Source organism: Leucoraja erinacea, chromosome 2 (genome assembly GCF_028641065.1).
Source record: "Leucoraja erinacea ecotype New England chromosome 2, Leri_hhj_1, whole genome shotgun sequence".
Taxonomy (NCBI): domain Eukaryota; kingdom Metazoa; phylum Chordata; class Chondrichthyes; order Rajiformes; family Rajidae; genus Leucoraja; species Leucoraja erinaceus.
Window position 1 is genome coordinate 81085539 of NC_073378.1, and position 23362 is coordinate 81108900.

The following is a 23362-nucleotide window of genomic DNA, read 5'->3' on the forward strand; positions in this document are numbered from 1 at the left end:
TGTAATCACATTGTTAGAAAATGTATGAAAGTTGAGTTGCATATTGTGAAAGGACAGTAAATTTATCTGAATAGCTTTGCCACCACTGTCAGATTGATATCAAAGTATCGACTTTTGGTACTCCAGTACAAACCTATTACAGACCTGTTGGTCTTATAGCAGAGCACTATTGCCTTCAACACTCTGAACTGTGTCATGATACGCTAACTGACAGTGATTAAATATGCTCCTGCGTTATTCGGCAGATGTTTACTCTGACTCCGACACACATTTAAGTTGATTATATTGTAAAAACAGAAGTGTAGAATTTTGTTTGCTCGCTTGCTGAGTTTCCTCCTTCAGGAAGACTTGTAATTCCTGAAACCTTTCAGTTGGAACCTTGTAATATAAGTATAGGATCTTTCAATAATAAGTAGTAAAAAGAAACATTATTAATCCATTGTGTCAATAACATGCAAGTTGAGCAACCTTACACCTGCTCCCACTGCAGGGACAGAATTCTGATTACTTCAGAAAAGTAATATATTTTATATGCATGCTTATGGGGACTTGATAGAGGTCTTTAAAATGATGAGAGGGATAGACAGAGTTGACGTGGATAAGCTTTTCCCACTGAGAGTAGGGAAGATTCAAACAAGAGTACATGACTTGAGAATTAAGGGACAGAAGTTTAGGGGTAACATGAGGGGGAACTTCTTTACTCAGGAGTGGTAGCTGTGTGGAACGAGCTTCCAGCGGAGGTGGTGGAGGCAGGTTCGATTTTATCATTTAAAAATAAATTGGATAGTTGTATGGACAGGAAAGGAATGGAGGGTTATGGTCTGAGTGCAGGTAGATGGGACTAGGGGAGAATAAGTGTTCGGCACGGACTAGAAGGGCCGAGATGGCCTGTTTCCGTGCTGAAATTGTTATATGGTTATATGCTTAATCCAATGTGCATGCAGTCAATGTTACCATGTTCCAAAGGAAAACGTATGTTTGAAATGTCTCCTCATTTGCCCAAATGGAATGAAACTGATGGTGCGGGGGAACCTCAGTGCTTTGATGCAGCAGAACCTCTGAGATATTGGAAGAAGTCAGGCTGCCATTGAAGATGTAATTTTGAGCTAAACACCACTGACCCCTTTTTCATAGGTGCAGGTTTTAGCTATAACATTTTGCTAATTTCATATGTGACTTCTTTAAAAGTGGTACCGTCATTCATAATTTTGGTTATCGCTGGAATTCTGGGAGGAAAATTTGTTCTCTGAAGGCTTTTGGCAACTGAGGACTTCTGAGGGAGTCATGCAGCATGAAAACTGGTCTTTAGCCCACAATGTCCACAGATCAGTGGACACTGGATGCACATCTTCTAGTCCTTGCTCCATAGCTTTCAATTTAAGTGCTAATATTATTATTTAAGTGCTAATACAGATTATTTCTTGAATGCGGTCAGTGACTCTGCTTGCATCACCCATTCTGGGTGAAAAGATCCCCCATGAATACCCTCTAATTCTCTTGCCCCTTTCTGTAATCTGTGTCCTTTATTTTTATGTGTGGGAAGGAACTGCAGATGCTGGTTTACACCAAAGATAGACCCGAAAGGTGGCCACGGTGGCACAGCGGTAGAGCTGCTGCCTTACAGCAACGTAAATTGTCCCGTGTGCGTGTGTAGGATGGTGTTAAGTTGCGGGGTTCGCTGATCGGTCGGTGCGAAGGGCCTGTTTCCGCGCTGCATCTCTAAACTAAACACAAAATGCTGGAGTAATTCAAACTGAAGAAGGGTCTCGACACAAAATGTCACCTATTCCTTTCTCCAGAGATGCTGCCTAACATACTGAGTTCCTCCAGCTTTTTGTGTCTATCTCCTTTTATTTTTATTTATTTCTGATAGTGTAAATAACAGCAAACATTTCACCTTCATCAAAAGTGGTTTAGCTTTTTGACAATAATAAATGATCAAGGGATATAAAATTGGGAGAGGTTGAGATAGTGGGAATGGACCTGGATTCTGCAGTCTCTCATCACAACTGAAACACTCGAACATCCTGGTGAATATTCTCTGCACTCACTTGAGAACGATCACATTATGGTGACCAGAACTGCACACAGCTGAGGTCTGATTAATGCTTTAGAAGATCGAAGTATAATCTTGCTGCTCATGTATTCAGTGCCCCGACTGATGAAGGCCAATATCCCATATGCCTCCTAAACAGTATTATGTGTCAAGATGTAGAAACAATGAACAGCAAATGCTGGTTTATACCAAAGATAGAAACAGAGTGCTGGAGTAACTCGGTGGGTCAGGCAGCATCTCTGGAGAAAAGGGATAGGAGACGTTTTGGGCAGGAGCCCTTCTTCAGTTTGAAGAATAGTCCTGACCAGAAACATCACCTAGCTTTTTTTTCGCTCCAGTGATGCTGCCTGACCTGCTGAGTTACTCCAGCACTTTCTATCTATCTTTTATTTACCAAAATGTTGTCTGCATGTGCAAATTTTGCGTGCTTTAAAAGACTAGGCAATACAGATCACAGTTTATCCTGGAATGTGAAGGTTCTTGGTCACACCCAAACGGCAAGCATGTGAATCCAGTTTAAAAAGCTGAAAACAAAACGCTATTAAATTGTTATATGCTGATTGTCTGATGCTTTAGAATTCTAAATAACTGATTAGTAAGGCTAGGCTACATAACATATACAATTAAACGATAGCCTTCTTTATTGTCGAATATACCACAAATGGTCCAAGGTTTGGCAGATAGCATTTAAGACATTGAGTTGGCCAAAGGACTTGTTCTCTGCTTTTTAGCTTTTTGACAATAAATGTGAGGTGTTGCATTTGCTAAAATAAACTAGGGCAGGATTTGCACTCTGGGGAGTGTTGTAGAACAGATCTAGGGGAGCAGGTATATTTCAATAAAAGTGATGATGCAAGAAGACAGCATGGTGAAAAAGGCTTTTGGCATACTTTTTTTCATTGGCCAGTGTATTGAATGCAAGAGTGGGGATGTCAAGTAAAGTTATACAAGATGTTGGTAAGGCCACATTTGGAGTACTGTGTACTATTCTTGTGCATAGGTTGTTCTGGCTATAGGATAGATGTTATTAAACTGGAATGGTGCTAAAATGGATGTTGTCAGGTTAGAAAGGTTTCAGTTGTTATAAGGAGAAGCTGGATAGGCTTGGCATTGTTCACATGAGGGGCAACATTTAGAGGTTTATAAAATTCACGAGTTACATGGAAGAGGTGCATAGCCATATTCCTTCCCCAGGGTGGGTGAGTCTAAAGCTGGAAAGCATAGATTTAAAGTGAGAGGGGAAAGATCTAAAAGGGACTCAAGGGGTATATTTGTCAGAGTTGTGTGTATATGAAGCAAGCTGCCAAAGAAAGTCGTAGAGGTGGCTTCAGTTATGACATTTGGACAGGTGCATGGAAGGGTGGTTTAGAGGGATATGAGCTATGCAGGCAAGTGATCAGACTTGGTTTTGCAACTTGGACGGCACATGCGAGTTGGCTGAAGGGCCTGTTGCTGTGCTGTATTACTCTGACTTAGTGCTGGGAATGAACCAGGAATTGGTCAAAATTGCATTCTACTTGAAGTATCTGTCGTGTGATTTTCACAGAAAAATCTTAATGTTAAGGCTTCTCTGTAGGAATAATATTTATTTAAAGATAAATATTAAGCTCTGAGGGAGGACAAATGGGGCGCGAGTTTAACTAATTCGCGGGAGGCATTGGCAATAATGCAGTTGTTCCTTAGTACATCCCTGTACTATTAGCCAAGCTTTCTGCGCATGAGTCTCTGAAAAACAACAAAAATGTTAAAACTGACCCATTCTGCCCCCACCTTCGCAGAATTTGAGCTTGCATGCCTTCAACTTTATACTGATTGTCTTTCCTCCCTGGAACATGGTAATTATTTATGGCTTGTTTTACATTAGCCTAGAAACCAACTGAATCATTTGGGTGTGCATTATCCTTGTGCTCCTGTTGTGATTTTATCAGTAGTGTAGAGATGACATAATGAAACATTGCAAGGGAAGCTGGATCACATTGTCATGTGATTAGCAGTCATCTGAAGCACCTAAGACAATTGTCTTCCTAGAATAGTGAAGTAATGCTTGCCAAAAGCAAATTATTTATTTTCATCCCACACTTTTGCCAGTTGCATACGCTTTTTGATCCCTGATATTTCATCTTGCCTCTGCAAGGACCTAAACCAGTTGAAAAATCTTTGGTGTTTTGCTAAGCTATTCAAGGTTTATTAGAATTCCTAGACTACACATGTTTTTGAGTTGGAAGTGGGCAGTTAATCAAGAATTTTTATGTGGTTAAAGTCCCAGCTCAGAAGTAGTACAACATAACTTCCTGCCATCCTCAATGAAATAATATTGTTGGCATTTATTGGAGATGACATGTAAAAACAGCTTACTTATTGATCTATCAACAAATTTTGTCCTGGCTTATTACAGAATCAGTGATCGTAGCTTTGAATATTTTTTTGCATTTGAGTCTTTAAACTCTATGTGCATGAAAGAGATAAAATCTGCTGAGAATAATGCACTAGGTGATAAAGATTCATTGTTCTCCAAACTAAGTTTGAAATCTGAATTGAAAAAAACATTCATCATCACGCACAATCTTCCACTGTGAACTTAATTACATTATCCAACAAAATAACCAGACATATTTTCAAAAGTAACTGGCTGTCAATGAGCACATTAAATATTAATGCTGGTGTGTCAACTGATGGAGCAATCCTCTCATTCATTATTCCAGCTTGTTTACTTGACGTCACAAAGAAGTGCCACACCGCGTAAGATCCAATTTTCGGGGGATTGAACAGTCCGTAGATCTACTGCAGCAATGTAGTTCATGTCAGTTCTGACTGGCTTCTTGTAGATGGGGCAAGAATATAATCGGGGATCTTTTGCACCTTAAACAGAAGAAACATTAGGAAGTTGGTTAAGTTTAAGATAAATGTATGCTAGGAATATTCAATCTATTAAAAAAAAATACAAGTTTTTCTACATGAAAATTGAGTAGAAGTTTAAAATCTATGGCCCCCATTTCTAAATTTAGGACTATTGGGTCTGATTGTATTTGGAAACACTAATAATGGAAAACATTTGACTCAAATTCCAGTTGTGATACTAAAATTCAATATGTAGGAAAGGAACTACAGAGTTGGTTTACACCAAAGATACCTGTAGATACAGATTGTTGGAGTAACTCAGTGGGCCGGGCAGCATCTCTAGAGAAAAGGAAGAGGTGACTGAAGAAGGGTCTTGACCTGAAACATCACACATTCCTTTTCTCCAGAGATACCGCCCGACCCACTGAGTTATTCCAACGTTCTGTATCTAAAATTCCATGCATGGCGATTTGCACCGATGGTCTTGCTCCTCTTGTATATCCTTTTTATAGACATTACTCTAAATGGCTGCATTCTTATTTTTGTTTTGGTGACGATGTGGGCCATTATGTAATAGCCACATTAAGAGAACACGTTTGATCCCGTAAGGAAACGGGGAGGAAGAAGAACTTTAAGAGGTGCAAGGTACACAAAAATGCTGGAGAAACTCAGCGGGTGCAGCAGTATCTATGGAGCGAAGGAAATGGTCAAAGTTTCGGGCCGAAACCCTTCTACAGACGGGGTGGGCAGAAGAAAGGAAAAGGGAGGAGGAGGAGGAGCCCGAGGGCTGGAAGGAGACAGCAAGGGCTAACAAAGACAGCAAGGGCTTTAAGAGGTGCAAGGTCTTTTAGAGGCTGATTTCAAAAATATAAGATTGAGGTGATTTAACACTGCCACCAGAGATGAGAGGCAGGGGGAGGAGCATGCACAATGATAAGCTCACACATGTGCTCTCTCTATTCCCATTACTTGTATATATCAAAATCAGTTTGTTACATAAATACTAGAAACTCAATTATTTCCTCCCAAGTTGTCTCTAGCGAGTACAAACCACCTAAAAAATCCAAACATTGCACAGTACAACACATAACCAAGTAGACTGTGGGTACAGAGCCATAGGAAACTGCAGATGCTGGAATCTTGAGCACAAGATATACTGCTGGAGGAGTTCAGCAGGCCAGGCTGCATCTGTGGAGGGAGATGGGTAGATGATGTCTGGGGTCTAACCCTTCCTAGGACTGAAAACATTGTGGGTAGCGATCAGTTAAACGCTGACATTAAAATATAGTGTTTACTTATATAAACATTGTAAATGTATTGCATACTTATGTTATTCTGAGCAGATATATGTATGACTGGCATCAACTCAAACAGCACTTTAGGTTTGGACTCAATCAGCTTTGTGTTGCGCCTGTCCCATCCAGCTCCTTCTAGGTACAGTCCATACACGTAAACTCCTTCAGAAGGGGGTGTTGTAATGTCGTCTTTCATCCATTTGCTGACTTCATTGCACAGAATCACACTGTCTAGTGCCCAACCTCTGTGAGCACGAGTCACTTCCTATTAGGGAAAATGTAATGGTATGAAAACTTCACCATTGTCCTTGTTATGACATCAGAGTAAAATCTTATTTTATGAAAGACTTTGTAAAACATTCTAATCGACTGTCGTATTAAACTGTCGAAATTGTAATTTAATTGGAAGTATATAACAAGCCCACAGTAACTACCCTATTCCTCAGTAATAATAATAACAATTACTTGAAGAACAGCGGATTTGTATCAATAGAGCAAATATAGATTTTTTACAGCCGTGCTGACATAGTTCTTTGTCACCAACACCAACTGAATCACAAAATCTTAAACCCATGATGCCACCCTATTTCCACTTGCACCCTTGCCTGCAACTTAATGTTCACATTTTTCTGCATATCCTCATGTTCCACTCATGCAAGCCAATATAAATGAATATGGGCACATAAAGTTGGAGTAACTCAGTGGGACTAAAATTGCCAATTGTTTCTGAAAGCGAACAAAAGTTATGGCAAATACACATACATTAACACAAACATTTCAGTTAAGAATCAACTATTGGTGCTTTTCAGATGCAATGTTGGGTACAACCCGTTGGCATAGTAAATGTTGCAATAACACCTTGAAGCCTGTGGAAACGAAATTGGGTAGGGTGCATGAACGACATTCAAGTTCACCATCATCTGTTTTGTGTGTACATTTGCAAAGTACTACTGCAGTCCAAATATCTTAGTATCGATAATTACTGAGTTAAAGACAATTTTGATCAATGTGGGCACTTCATAGAGCAGAGCCACCGATTACTGTTTCAGTGGACTTGGTAATGAAGAGAACACCTTGTAGCCCGTTAGCCTTGAATGGGTTGAGACTTTGAACATTGCAGGACACTTTTTTCCTTCTTTAGTGAGTTTTTTGTGGCCATGCAGTTTGATCGATAATCAAGGGTGATGGTAGAGAAAAGATCACTTTCTACATGCAATGGAAATGAATAAACCACTGGCATTATTTCAGTATTCTAGAACTTTATTTTGTTTCCTATATTTAAAATAAACAAGGTTATGGGGTTTGGAAGATGGGAAGTTGTCAGAATAGCATTCAGTCAAGTAACAAGATAACTTCCCTTTTAAAGGAGCAATAGAGAAAAATAGTTATTTTTTAAAAGTTTAGTGAATGTAAATTACATTGCAGAAGAAAATTAATGGTAAATTTAAAAACCTCACTGCTATACTACGATGGAGATTATCATTACCTGTCTCATTGCAGTTAAAAATCCCTGAGGATTGAAAAAGCCAGTCATCCAGAAGCAGTTTGGTCGCCCTTCAAAGATCCAGGAATGGAACTGATGATTTCTTTCCAATAACTCCGTAAACCAGAATCCCAGTGTGCTCGATTCCCAGGATGTCTGGTGAAGAAGACAACATCTTCCAGAACCAATTCTCAACTAAAGTATGTAAATCATAGTACCTTATGCACAAGTGTGGGTCTGGCTGTAAAGAAACACTAATGCTGAAGCACAATTTACGAGATCATGGCTAATCAGTTGCATAGCAAGCCCAGGGAATATACATCTCCTGTACATTTGCAAAAGTATCCCAATCATAACAGTATGTGGAAAAGAAAGGAGCTGGTGCAGATTAGATACTGCTGTCTAGATAATCCAAAGAACAGGACTTTGTCCATGGCAAAAATGGGGACTTCAAAAATTTAGCCCTGCCCCCACCTCCTCCCACAGATGCTGCTGAGTTCCGTCAGATTCTGGTTTTGCTTGATTCTAGCCCCCAAATTGCTAATCTAGTTGGGTTTTTCTTCTGAGATTAGAGAGGAAATAATAGAAAGCACAAACATGCCATTAATTAAGACAATGGCTAAATGGATGGTGAGCATTTCACTGAAAGATGCAGAGCAAGTATGACATGACAAATAAAACATAAATTGTTCATTGATTTTGGGTAAATCTTAGCAACTCGTGATGATGGATAAACAATGCAGCTCAGAAAAGCAGGTAGGAAAGAACTGCAGATGCTGGTTTAAATCGAAGATAGACACACAATGCTAGAGTAACTCAGTGGGACAGGCAGCATCTCTGAAGAGAAGGATTGGGAAACGTCACCATTCCTTCTCTCCAGAGATGCTGCCTGTCCCGCTGAGTTACTCCAGCATTTTGTGTCTATTTCAGAAAAGCAGGTTACGGATTTAAGGAACATACACATACCATATTTAACTGGATATTAAGAAGTCTCTTCCTTCATCTAGCACCAATCTAAATCCTTCGCCAAACAAACTTAACGATATGGATGTAAAATAAATCAGATTTCTTGGGTTTAGTACTTGAAGATCAAAACAGGTTTGTTCATTTATGATATGATAGTCTCTATGGAATTGCTGTGTTATAAATTGCTTGCTGTAATTCCCTGCATTCAAGTGAGGGTACTTAAAAGTATTCATTGCTTTTAAGAGCTTTGAGAAATCAGAATAAACAAGACTGTGGCTCATGGCTACGTTCAGTGATAATCACCCATTCTTTTCCAGTTACCTTTTTCCATCGAGCTGGAATTCTAGCATCATACATGCAGTCTAATGCATCCCGAAGGTTTTCGCTCATAATGATTGTTCCATCAATTGCAAGTTTCAAATCAATTAAAGTACTTCGCACCAAAGCAATTATTTGTTGCATTCTGTCAATTTCTTGACGAAGGAAAATATTCATTGGTTGGAGTGGTCCCATCTTCTGCAACTTTTCTTTCACCTGGAAAAAAAACATTTAGTTATATTGCCAAAATTAATTTTGCACAATAGTCAACAGTAAGGAGAGACCATGCTGCAAATGTATGCAACTGTTGCAGAAACACATGTGCAGTTTGCTCCCTGTGCCTGGAGAATACTACAATGGACTTCCAGTTAGTCTGGGGTACAGTGACAAGATTGTTTCCTAGAGGACTGGGGATGGGTTATCCAAAAAAGACATCAAGGAAGAATATTCACTGGAGTTTGGAAAAATTAGTGGTATATTCCCCAAGGCACAAAAAATCCAAAGAGGGATTAACAGAAGAGGACCAACGGTATGTTCTCAAAATTCATTATTGGTCAATTAGAACTGAACTGAAATAGGATTTCTTAACTAAAAGTGTTGCAAATCCTTAGCAGTCTGAATCTGAGGTCCAAGGATGTTCAATCATCAAACAGATTCACAAATGGACTGATGAACAATGAGGGGACCAGGGAATATGGAAAAAGGGTATATTGTGGATTTGAGTACAAAATCTGTCATCGTTATACAGATTGGTATATACTGGAAAAGGCACTTGTCCCACTGATGCTTTCATGTTTGCTATTCCCCATCCCTCAGAATACTTAAAAATAAAATAGACTGCACTGATCAATGTCTTGCTCATGCCCCTTTTAAGTTCACTAATCCCTCACATCTTAGCCCTCTAACACTTTCCAGCCCCTCTCCCCAGTGTTCATCTTAAGCTCCCTATACATTTCTCTTATAAAAGAAACAAGATTAATGCAACAGTGGAAATTTAACAAAGTTAGCTCAGATGTGTTTCTCTTCACATACAATTATCTATTTGCTATGCTACAAAACCATTGCAGTTTAGAAAGAAAACATTATCAGGCATTATGAAGCATTTTACTGGGACAGTTTTGAAAGAATATGGAAAAATCTTAGCAGCTGAAGTCTCTTACAGGTAATCAAAAACTCTTAATAAGGAAATCATTGTGATTTCGATGCATCGGTGAATTTATGCGGATTAAAAAAATGCTGAACTACGAATTTGCATAGTTTAAGGTTAATAGTTAATGGGTTAGTTTGTCAATTCTGCATTACATTAACTTGCAGAGATTGAAACCAACTAAAGTGGGCGCATATGCTGGGTATTTCGGGCTGGAAAGGCCTGCGGAATCAGCCATGTTTGCCAGACGTTTCTGAGTTTATGTATTAAAGAAATAAGTTGCTTAAAGCTTAAATAAAGTTAAGTAAATGACAAGTAGTGTAAAGTTTCATTTGCCTCATAACACCAACCCATAGAAACTATCTGCTTTACCCAGTTATTACCTACCTCAAACGGGATGTAGTCCACAGGTAGCTTCTCTAGCATGTCATCAGCCAACCTTACTACCACAGCTTCTCTCGTTTCACCCCCTCCACTCGAGCTGTCCTTGGGCTGAATGCTTAATATAGTATCTAGGACATCCTTGGCAAGTTTGCTCTGGTAAGTAATATCAGCATTGGTATGCAGGCCAAACACTTCAGGTGTGTCATATGTAGGCAGACTCTGCAATGTTAAGATTGTTTGATATTATTCCTTGGTAAATAGATTTAAAAAATAATATACTGTTATAGTTTAGGTGAAGATCAAATTATCTGAAGATTACAATGTGAGAAAGAAAGTACTTAATGGCAGTCTACAAATAGAGAACCAATTACTATTTACATGAAATGAAACAGCCAGTTGCTTAAGGCTCATATTCCAGTGTGTGCACATAATGGTCAAAATGTTCTGATAAAAATAACTATTTCTAAGGAATATCATACTCTTGCACTAGATTAAAAATCTGTAACTCGATTTGCATTCAAAAACATTAAAACAAGGTTAGGAAAGAAAAAAATGAATATAGCTATTCTCAAAGTATTAGAAAAGCTTTATTTAGCTAGAAGCATTTGCACACAACCTATTATTAAGCCAACCACAGATTGATTGAGGTGTTCACATACCTGAATGTACTGGAGATATTGATCCACTAAATTGCACTTGGGAATATTGTAATTCTTATAGAAGCAAAAATCTGAAGCAAACATATTTTCACTGAACCAGACCTTAGCAAATGTGTTCAGCAATCGTTTATCATAATCATCTGTGACTCTCCCGCCATATTGGATCTCACCAATCATGTATCTCACTGTCGTCCAAGAAACACCCTTGTAGTTGGGAAAAAAAACAAATGTCAGTGTAATTTTACATTGAAATATATAGGATGACAACATTATTATTGGTGTCAATTATAACATTATAAATCATCCAACAACAGTGATTTCATATTGCTGAGATTGCTATGCACCACCAGATCTGTTGAAATTTTACATATGCAAACAATGAAAGAGGATTTGGATCATATGTCTGCTCAAACACGTTGGCATTCACAAATCAAGAATTGTGGTCTGAAATGTCCGGCAGAATGTAACACAAAAATATTAGCCTGAAAACTCAGTGGGGATCTTCAAGCATTCAGGCACAGATAAAGTAGATGGTCTAGAACCTGCATAGATGTGAATAGACAAACCATTTTCACAGGATGGAAATGTCAAATAGCAGAGAGTGTAGGTTTAAGGTTAAAAGGAGAAAGTTAAAAGAGCATGCAGGGCAGAGTGTTTTTGTTGTAAATGCATGGAAAGAGCTGCCAGGGATGGTGGTGGAATCAGATAGGATAGTGACTTTTACGAGGTTTTTCGACAGGCACATGAATATGCAGGGTTTATCAAAGTCAAATTGATTCCTCACATGCACCAACTAAGGTACAGTGAAATGAATTTGCCATGCAGCGAAACAGTTGAAAAAAAGAACACACAATACACAATAGAATATATAAATAAACATCCACCACAGCATTCTTCACTGTGGTGGAAGGCAACAAAGTTCAGGTAGTCCTCCTCCTTTTGTTCATACGTGGTCGGGGTTATGAACCCTCCGTAGTCTCTGCTACGGATGGCCGGATGTACAGGCCCTCTCGTCGGGACGGTCGAACACACTCGGAGTGCCCGAATCGGACACTTTCTTACTGGAGACCGCGGTTTCAGGATGTTATAGGCCGCAGGCCGGCGGTCGGAGCTCTTCTCCGGCAATCCCCGGCAAGGAATCCCAGTCTCCGGATGGTGAGTCCGCGCCCCGCCCGCGGCAAGAAGCTCCGCAAACCACAGCCCCATGATGCCATAGTCACCAGGTCAGCGATCAGAGCACTCCTTTCTGGTGACCCCGGGCAAGAGTTCGCCCCCGCTCCGCGATGGAAAACTCCACGCTGAGCCCGCTGCTGAAGCTCTGGGCCCGACTCCAGGAATGGCTGCTCCAATCCAAGCTGTTAGGCCGCGAGAGGGGAGGCGGAGAAGTGTCATAGAAAAAGAAGCCTCTCCAGCGAGGAAACGACTGAAAAACGGTTCCCCCCTTCCCCATCACCCCCCCACATAAGGCATACTGAGAGACATTAAAAGAAACATTTGGACATACTAAAAAAAAAAAAAAAAAAAGCAGAAATAATGAACACACTGCTGGTAGGGCAGCCGACTCATAGCGCCCCCAACCGACCATGGAGGAATCAACTTAATTTGGCATCACATTCAACACTGACATAAAGGGCCAAAGGGCTTATTCCTTTGCTTATACTGTTCTATGTTTTAGGTTCTGTCATTAATGTGTGTTGGTAAATGCAGATCCTCAGGAAAATTGGTGCATATGGGCTTTTTTTTATAAGCTGGTTTCTCTTTCTCCATGGATACTAATGATCTCCCCTGAAAGAACAGACATATGCTTATGGAAATTAGAAGGCAGTGGAAGTTGGTTCTATCCCCCCCCCACTGATTGCGATCTACATCTCCTTTTCATAAATCCGTTAATGTTGAAGTTTGTTGTGTTTGTTGATCCGAAGAAATCTCAGTGTGGTTTTTAGACATCACATTGTCTCAATGGGAAAGTGTGAACAATTGTTTTTTTTTACTGCTATTGTACAGCCCTGTATATTTTAATGCAGCTGAGAATTAATCTACAGAGGATGCCATAAACACTGTCCTCCATGCTGCACTACAACACCTAGAGGAGAAGGGGTCATATGTCAGGATGCTTTTTGTTGATTACAGCTCAGCTTTTAATACAATCATACCCAGCAAGCTGATCACAAAAATGCTAGACCTTGGCCTCGGCAGTCAACTGTGTCGGTGGATATTGGACTTTCTCAGTGAACGCCCACAGACGGTGAGACTTGGACCCTACACCTCGACATCCCTGACCCTCAGCACAGGAGCACCGCAGGGCTGTGAGCTCAGTCCGCTCCTCTACGCCCTATACACACATGACTGCTTGCCCCATCACCCCGCAAATAGGATCATAAAATTTGCGAACGATACAACCGTGGTGGGGTTCATCTCAAATGGGAACGAGGTTGCCTATAGAGAGGAGGTGCACAGACTTTCTGAGTGGTGTGCTCACAACAATCTCTCTCTGAACACTAAAAAGACAAAGGAGATCATCACTGATTTCAGGCGACATAGAGCGGAGCTCAGGCCACTGGAGATAGGGGGCGAGGAGGTGGAGAGGGTGCCTAGTTTTAAACTTCTGGGGATCAACATCAGTGAGGATCTTAAATGGTCTGTGAACTCTGCTGTAGTTGTAAAAAAGGCGCAACAGAGACTTTACTTCCTCAGAACACTGAGGAAGGCCCATCTGTCTGCTAAACTGCTGGAGTCTTTCTACCGCTGTTCGGTAGAAAGCATACTGACTTACTGCATAACTGCCTGGTTTGGGAACTGTTCAGCAGCTGACAGAGCAGCTCTCCAGAGGGTGATAAAAACTGCCCAGGGTATCATTGGACTCCCCCTGCCCCCTCTGGAGGACATTTACCACTCCAGATGCCGCAGCAGGACCTGTAATATGGTGAAAGACATTACACATCCTTGTCACCACCTTTTCACACTGCTGCTCTCAGGAAAAAGGTACAGGTCGCTAAAGTCACGCACTGCCAGACTCAAGAACAGCTTTTACCCATCAGCAATCTTGGAACTGAACTCTGTCTCGGGAGCGGGTTATGGGGAAGGAGGGGGGGTGGGAGAGAGTGTTAATTTATGTAAATGTGAATCCATGGGTGGGTTTGGGGGAGGGAGGGAGTGTAAAAAGTATGAGTATGTGAATGTTTGAAGTTCTTTTAAATGGAGAGACACAGTAATCTCGTTGTATGTGACACATGCAATGACAATAAAGCATTCTGATTCTGAATGCTACGTAATATCAAAGTCGGATTTTCCCTTTTGGAATTGGGAGTAGTTAATTCTTCCAATTGTACTTCTGTATCATCAGTATAATAGTGCAAAAGTCGGAAAAAAATCAGCCTGTACCTTCTTAGTATCCATGTCATCCAGATGGTTTTGAACAAACTGTACCGTAGCATTAAAGTCAGCTTGGTTAAATTCGTATGGAATATTCCAACCCAAAGGTCCATACTTGCGTCGTTCTTGCACTGTCGAGTGTAAAAAGGCCACTGCGTAGAGCATAGGCTTCCACGGAGTCATGTTACTAACATCCAACAGATCCTGACTAATTCCTGTAAATAAAAATTCTTGGTAAATGATTCAAATATTAAGCTGGTGATTAGAGTTTTACAAAATATCTGGAAGTCATTTGAAATGAATTCATCCATTAGCTGTGGAGAATCCACCTATACAGAAAACGGGTATTGTGCATCTAAAATAATAGGATAAACACAAAAGATACACAATTTTTGAATAGTTAATTCAAGGTTGACGACTACAAAAATCCATGAGGATATTAATCATTTAAATGGTTACAGTGGGATTGTAAGTGTGAAGAATCTGGCAAGAACTACTCTCCACAGCAGAGGAGCATCTTTGTTTAACATTTCCTTCAAATGACACATAGAAACATAGACACATAGAAAATAGGTGCAGGAGTAGGCCATTCGGCCCTTCGAGCCTGCACCGCCATTCAATATGATCATGGCTGATCATCCAACTCAGTATCCCGTACCTGCCTTCTCTCCATACCCCCTGATCCCCTTAGCCACAAGGGTCACATCTAACTCCCTCTTAAATATAGCCAATGAACTGGCCTCAACTACCCTCTGTGGCAGAGAGTTCCAGAGATTCACCACTCTCTGTGTGAAAAAAGTTCTTCTCATCTCGGTTTTTAAAGGATTTCCCCCTTATCCTTAAGCTGTGACCCCTTGTCCTGGACTTCCCTAACATCGGGAACAATCTTCCTGCATCTAGCCTGTCCAACCCCTTAAGAATTTTGTAAGTTTCTATAAGATCCCCTCTCAATCTTCTAAATTCTAGAGAGTATAAACCAAGTCTATCCAGTCTTTCTTCATAAGACAGTCCTGCCATCCCAGGAATCAGTCTGGTGAACCGTCTCTGCACTCCCTCTATGGCAATAATGTCCTTCCTCAGATTTGGAGACCAAAACTGTACGCAATACTCCAGGTGTGGTCTCACCAAGACCCTGTACAACTGCAGTAGAACCTCCCTGCTCCTATACTCAAATCCTTTTGCAATGAAAGCTAACATACCATTCGCTTTCTTTACTGCCTGCTGCACCTGCATGCCTACCTTCAATGACTGGTGTACCATGACACCTAGGTCTCGCTGCATCTCCCCCTTTCCCAAGGACACAGGCTACATACCCTAAAGTAGCAAGTAGTTCAAATGGTAAATTGATTCCAAAGTAGGTTGTTGATACGCTGGTCCAGTAGAGTAAGTACCATGGGATCCACGCTGAGTTGGTAAATTGGATCCAAAATTCACATGTCATTGAGGGCAGAATAATCGAGGTGGTGTGTTTTACTGATTGGAGGGCGATGACCAGTGGTCATGCAAGGATCTGCACTTGTATAAATGTTTACAGTAAAAATGCTGGAGATCCTGCCATTTACTGCATCTGTAAGCGTACAAGTCTCTAAATATGAAAATGCTGGTAGTCTGATCAGGAAGTTTGCATATGGCATGAAAATTGGCGGAAGTGTAGATAGTGAGGGAGGTTGTCAAACGATACACTGAAGATCTGGATAAAGAAATGGCAGATGGAACTTAATCTGGACAAATGGGAGATGATGCATTTTGGAAAATCAAATGCAAGAGGAAGTATGTAGTTAACGGCATGACCAAGGAGCACTGATGTACAGAGCAATCTGAGAAGTCAGGTTACTGCTGTATAAACCTTTTGTTTGGCATCATGCATGTATAGTTCTGGTTGCCTCACCGTAAGAAGCATGAGGAAACTTCAGAGAGGGTGCAGAAGAGATTCATCTTGGATAGATTGGCATGTACTAGCTAGGAGTGATGGGACTAACCTGGATTGTTTTCCTCCCATCTGGAAGTCAATTAAATGTTAAAAAGAATCATTGGTAAAGATTGCTAATGCTTCTTGCTGATGGTTCTTAATTCAAAATGAAAATATAGTACGTACTTTAAAAATCACATGTAGTTTTCTCGACCACAACATGCATGGATTCTTCAAAGCACTCCCAAGATTGCAGCTGAGAGCAGATATTAGATGCTCAACTACATTTGCAAATATATTAATACAGTTCATAGACGGTGACTGGATAGTAAATGTGCCAAAACCTATTGTAATGTTTTGGATCTTCAAAGGTTTTAAATGCATGTAGCAATGTTTCCGGCTTACCACAGTAGGTCCTTTTTAAACCTGCCCGTAGACCCTGTGGAGGCTCATTGGTAAATTTAATTGACATTTGCAGAAGTGCAATTGGGAATAATTTATGAGCTTCTGTGGTCATCCATAATCGGAAAGTTTCATGGATATTTTCTGTTTCTGTAATGATGTCCAATAATTCATCCAAGAAATCGAGTCCCAAGTGGCAATTCTGGAGCAAAGCCCAACCACCCTAAATAAAAGAGAGGCAATATTGTAGTATTTCCTATCAGAAATGAAATGTATAAATGTACACATAGATTGTTAATAATGAACATGAACAAGAGTACAATGGATAGTCATGAATAGCTTTTGCCGTTATTAGATGTCAGCAATGGAAATAGCTCTTCCTACAATGTTTAAAGCATTGGATCACTAATATATGTTTAAAGTTAAAATGAGCTCAGCAGGTTTTAACCAGAACATCAAGCTAAGTGAATACTTTGTGGAGGGAGTCGGTGATTGGGTGCCAGGAAGATTAGAGGGGAGAGGATCAGTGGCGGTGAAGGGAAGAGGAATTGTTGTTTTCATAAATAGGTATATTTTATATGCAATAACTCAATTGTAAAATTTGTTCATGGATTTTACTCTTACATTGGTCATAGTCTGCTGGAGTAGCTTCCGAGCATGGACCTCTTGGCCCTGACCCATAGAGACGCAGCGTGTCTCTATCTTCACTCTTTTGCCCAAGGCTATGATGGAATCAGTGGGATCTGAGCCCATAGATAGAAAACAGATAAGTGGTGTATATCTATCTGATTCCTCCCAGGTCTTTTCCATGGCCAGGATGACTCCTTCTGCATATTTTTCACCCATTGCATCCATGATGTACTTACGAGCCTAAATACAAGAAAATTAAAGATTCACATTTCCGTTACTCATGCAAAACATTTATTACATTAAATAACACACTGCTATTCAAAATGGGGGGGGGGAGGGAAAAGGGGGCGAGACACTTTTAGGAAGCCAGAGATACACTGCTGTGAAGTTTAGCGGGCATTTAACATTACCAGTCGGTTCTCCTTGGTTCTGAAAACTCGTGCTTACGTTTTTTTTCCCCCAATGAGCCAATGAAAATGCCTGGTCAGCAAAGGCGATTAACTAAAACTACCTACGACTAGATCGATTACCTATAAGTACATGGCGACCCCACTACAACTGCACCTACGACTACAAAAGTATTGATTTTCTCCATGGCAACCAATTTTTCAACATGTTGAAAAATTAGTGGCCACCATACTGATGCCGCGACTAGTTCCCAGAATGAGGGATCTCCTCGTGACCATGAAGGAGACTCACCAGAGACCACCAGCGAACATGTGGCGAGCTCAGTCTCCAGCACTCGCCTAAAAAGACACCTAAGTGGGACAGGCCCTTAAGACCCATCGATAAGTAGAAACCAGGTGAATAGAACTTAAATTTTCTCTTAACATTAAATTCTGTTTTTATAAACAGAGCATATATTAAGGATCACAAGAGGAAGAGAAAGAATAGAGAAAGCAGAAAATAATATTGGAGTACTACCGATCTACCTAAAATGTGCAGCTTTGTCTTTGCATGACCTGAAGAATGCAGCACAAGCAAAAAAAAAAAAATCAGGTAGGAAACATTTTTTTCATTAGAATTACATTTGATTATTTTTCTGAATCTGATTTCACCCTGCAACAATTTTATATGCCGGATAGTTCAGACTTTAGGCCGTGGGCCGAGCATCGAAAATGTGTCTAGAATTTAACTTTCGTGACCCATGTCTGGTATCTACTTGAAATTTGGCACAGATTTAGAAAAAATATTATTGAGAAGGAATTCATAACTCGTCAGTGTCAAAAGTTACACACTAATTAATTTAGCTAATTAGAAAATTAGATCGAAAAAGTAAGCGGCATCTAGTGCTCAATGCTCATTACTTCATGGGGAGCCTAATTCTGTGCTGCGGTCTATTTAAACCATATACATTTAAACCATATATTGCCCCCGTAATTTTCAATTTCAGAGAAAACAAACAAAAACAAACCAGCTCATTCACATGTAAAAAATCTAAAATACAGTTACATTGCAAAATTGTAATTGATTAGCAAAATCAAGGTTTAAAAAAAAAAAAAAAAAAGTGACCTCCAAATTTAGTGTCCTTGTACAATGGACCATGGAGGAGGGAGGGGGGGGGAGTGAATGGTGTCCATTATTGCTGATTGTCCACTATAACCGAGTTAGCGATTATCATTGATAAGTGGAAGAATGCTGGTTAATACGTAAAAGGACACAAAGCACTGAAGTAACACAGCAGGTCAGGCAGCATCTCTGGAGAACACGGATGTGTGAAGTTTTGTGTCGAGGCCCTTCTTCAGAATCTCGGCCTAGAACTGGGCCTGGAATCCAGGTGAGTTGGCGGCAACGGCTTGCTGGTGGCCCGGGGAGAGGTGAGTATTGGCGGAGTCATTGGGTCATGGCCTGCGGGCGGTCAGAGTGCAGGTAAGGGTCGTCGGTCAAAGTGGAGGCCGCTGAGGAAACTGTGGGCCGGTGGTGGCAGAAGTTGGTGTGGCCAGGAATCCGCCGGGGTTGGTGGAGCAGTCTGGCCTGCAAAAAATGGTGGCAGGAGGAGGTGGGGGGGGGGGGGGGGGGGGGGGGGGGGGGGGTGCAGGCCAGGGATGGTGTTGGCAGCAAGGGTGAAAACAGCCTAACACTGAAGGTCGGTAGGTTCATCCCACTATGACTGGAATTCGTTATAAAGAGGGCCATAATAACGAGGGTTTCCTGTTTTTAAATTCTGGAAATGTCAACATTCATATGGATACAGGTGAATACCTGAGCAATGGTTCTATCAGGACACCAAGATCTGATCAAGAGAAGACGTCGGAAACAGTCCAAGCACTGGTCATATGCATTTGGCAGAACTACTTCTTCAGGTGCTTCTTTATCAAACCAGTTTTTCCATAGTTTCTCATTTCTCCCAATCTATTTAAATAAAGTTGTAAGATTAGATGTAAAATGGAAAAAAATCATAGTGCATTACAAAGATATTATTTGAGTCGCCAGTGCACATCACAGTAATATTTTCACTCTCTACCCACTGACATTAAAGCTGAATGATTAAAAGGGCAGCATTTTTTAAATTTGTGCTGTCTTTTATGAATAACGTGATTTTTAAAATTCAAATTGATTTAATGATCAGGATAAATCAATTTTGTGTCTAAATAATCGGTTTAAATTGCTCTTGTTATTTTTGTTATCAATAAAGCATTTTTTGTTGTAACAGGTGGCCTTAGTAATACAGTGAATTATGGAGCCAGGCATGATACCTTCCCCAGCATTAAAAAAAGAGCAGCTAGTGCTCAGTGGGTGAGACAGTTCAACATTCTGGGACAAATCCTTTCATCACCACCATCATTTAAAAGAAAATACATTTCAGATGAAGTATTTTTACTGCTTTCTAACTGTTTCAGTTGCATGGATTTGCCTCTTATTTTAAATATATAAAGGATTCTCTTCAAAGATCCACTCAATAGTCTAGCCAGTCACCATGAACCACAGTGTAGAAGAGCATAAGCGGAGTTGTTGTCGTGTGTGGAACGTCTTTATACTTTTAATACAGCTTTATTCCACAATGTAACCATCTGCATTGAGTTTTATCAGTTCTTAACATACCTTGTCTAAGACATCTGCAAATTGTCCAAGTTTACTCAGTTCCACCAGGTTTAACCAGGTCATATCCAAAATCCATTTTGCTGGTTTTGGAGGGCAAGCCTTCAGGTCCAATGAAGCACCACCTGCAATCATATAAATGATAAAAACATAGTCAGGTTATACAAATACAACTCCCATTATAGGTCTCATAACTGAAATAGCTTCTCAAAATAAATTAAAATTTTGCTTTGTGACTTATTTAATTTTATGCACTTCAGTACAATTCTGAAGTCAGAAGTTAATTACGCCTGCCACTTTAGAGGGCACTTGGATAGTGGACATTTAAAAAAAATGATTGGTACATTCAACCAAAGGCGGTGTATGGTGGTACCCAATTCAGTTAACACTAACGCCATCCATTGATAAGAGTCAAGATTCCATTTGTTTCAGAAAACTGTCACAAGTTATAATAATCAGACTGATGAATACATTGCAAAATCAAATAGAACAATCTCAAATTGGTGGATTTCCCCAGTAGGTATCGTTTGTCTCACCACAATGTAAAAGTAATGAAATTTAATATTCTGACCTTTAACAAGGGTAAGGAACTCTTCATGTTTCAGTCTATGGCGTTGCATGTCAATCTTAAGTGTGAGGAGGAGAGTAAACAAAAACTTGTGTTCCTCATACAGACCACGGGCTGCATATTTATAGATTTCATAGGTCATATGCTCAATGATATTTGCTATTCTTTTGCTGGTAATGGGACTTTTTGTAGATCTGCAAGATACATATTGATTTGAAAGAGCTACATTTAGTTATATTAGCATACACGTAATGCAGAAACTCCATTAGATTGAAATGCATCATGAAGGAAGAGACCATAAAGTCTTCTCTTTATATATTTACATAACAGTTATTTGCACTTGTGCAATAATACACTCCTGCATCAAAAGGGGTGAAAATAAAAGTACCATCATAAAGCATGCCACAGCAATCAGTACAAAATACAATGGTAGAAACTAAAATGCTACAGTGTATGGTGCTACTAACTCTACAGTGCTTCATGACAGACATATATCAAATTTTAAAACCTGACTGGGATATAGCAGTTTCATGTTTGGTGGAACAGCTTTTACAGAAATATTAATCACTAGAGGACTCCATGAAAGATCCTTACTTCAATAGACTTTAGAGATACAGCGCGGGCCTTTCGGCCTCCCGAGTCTGCGCCGACCAGCAATCACCCCATACATTAGCATTATCTTACACAAAGGGACAATTTATAATTTTACCGAGGCCTAGAAACGTGTACGGCTTTAGAGTGTGGGAGGAAACCGGAGCACCCGGAAAAAATCACATTGTAATTATAGAATTCCCCAGATTCAGCTAAAATTATTCTTCAGCAGATTATTGAGGCCATGGCTGTAGCTACAGAAACAAGAAGGTGAACTGCCTCTGCAGACTGGACATAGACGCTCTGCAATGCAGTCACCCTGTCCACAGCTGGTTTCACCCAGGTAGAGGAGAAAACGTTATATAGAACTGTTTGGGTGTCTGGCATATTAAACCAGACTAAGACTGAAATTTAAAACATTTTAAAATCGTATGTTGATTTTGACCGCACCTTTGAGTAGATAAAAGTGTCATGCAATTGTTGATGGTCTAAATCCAATCCACTCACAATACATTTTCTTTTGAAGCTAATTCTTTTTTTCTCTCAGACGGGCAAAAACAATAAGGATTTACAGGGGAAAATGTCACAACATTCAGTAGATGACAGAGAAGGGACCGACATAGGGAACTCCAAGCCGCAGGAGCTTCGATCGCCCCTGCGCGGGAGTTTCGATCGCCTCGACACGGGAGCTTCGATCACCTTGACTGTGGATGGTTCGACTGCCCCGACCGCAGGAGAATAAAGAGTAAGGAGATTAGACCTTATTGCCTTCCATCACAGTGAGGAACGTGGAGAATCTGCTGTGGTGAATGTTTATATCAGCTTTAATGTAGTTGTGCGTCTTGTTGCTTTTTTTTAGTATGGATGTATGGTAATTTGAATTTCACTGTATTGGTAGATGTGACAATAAACTGACCTCGAAACCTTGAATATAAGCATTATTATTCTTCCAAAATAAAAATGTTAATTTGCATACACACTGATATTTGTGTGTAGAAAATGTCTTTAATCTTACATGTAAAGGTAGTATGCTGCAGTATAATTTAAAACTCCATTTTTAATTATGCGGCACCTCCATCAAATATTTTCAAAAGTTTAATCACCTGGCTAATGACAGGTCAAAGAGCCCAAGGAACTGTCGTAAGGATGTTTGATACATGACATTCACCATGCTCATCTCTGTAATCAAAAAATATAGGATACTTCCTCTGGTCGCCACTAGGAGAAAATAACATGGTCAAATCGAATTGAATTAATTGTTAAATGCGCAAGTATGATGAGTTATAGCTACAATTAAAATCTTGCCTTCAGCAGTATCATAGGCACATAGTCAACACAATGAACTTGAATTGTCCATACAATTATACAGAATTTCTACAAGACAATGAAAAGAGAGCAGCAGTGCAAAAAGAAATTTAGAAACATTTTTATGTCAGTTCAAAGGGCATTGCTGAGATTGGATTAGGTTTGTGCAGGTCAGTTCAAGAACCTGATGGCTGTAGAAAAGTACCGGATCCTGATCTTTGTGGTGGACCATCTGAGATGTTTACACCCAGGAATTTGAAGCCGGTAACTCTCCACCACTAACCCACCATGAAAACTGACAATTGATCTCACAACATCCTCTGTCTGAAGTAAATGATTAGTTCTTTGGTTGACAATGAGCAAGGGATTGTTGTGGGGGCAGCATTCAACCAGATGTTCT

At 40.2% G+C, this 23362-nt stretch overlaps 1 protein-coding gene across 1 annotated transcript in view; it reads right to left on the reverse strand.

Moving 5' to 3' along the window:
* Positions 1–4360: 4360 nt before the first annotated feature.
* The window catches only part of dnah5 (dynein, axonemal, heavy chain 5), a 202299-nt gene continuing 183297 nt past the window's right edge, over positions 4361–23362 (reverse strand). The window contains exons 67-79 of the mRNA XM_055659224.1: positions 22761–22875; positions 21070–21260; positions 20502–20623; positions 19662–19811; positions 17454–17699; positions 16833–17052; positions 14528–14733; positions 11147–11350; positions 10491–10706; positions 8960–9172; positions 7676–7828; positions 6220–6454; positions 4361–4915 (exon numbers count right to left, since the gene is read on the reverse strand). Coding sequence (XP_055515199.1) covers positions 4764–4915; positions 6220–6454; positions 7676–7828; positions 8960–9172; positions 10491–10706; positions 11147–11350; positions 14528–14733; positions 16833–17052; positions 17454–17699; positions 19662–19811; positions 20502–20623; positions 21070–21260; positions 22761–22875 — 2423 coding nt within the window. The 3' untranslated portion in view covers positions 4361–4763. The remainder of the gene's footprint in view (positions 4916–6219; positions 6455–7675; positions 7829–8959; positions 9173–10490; positions 10707–11146; positions 11351–14527; positions 14734–16832; positions 17053–17453; positions 17700–19661; positions 19812–20501; positions 20624–21069; positions 21261–22760; positions 22876–23362) is intronic.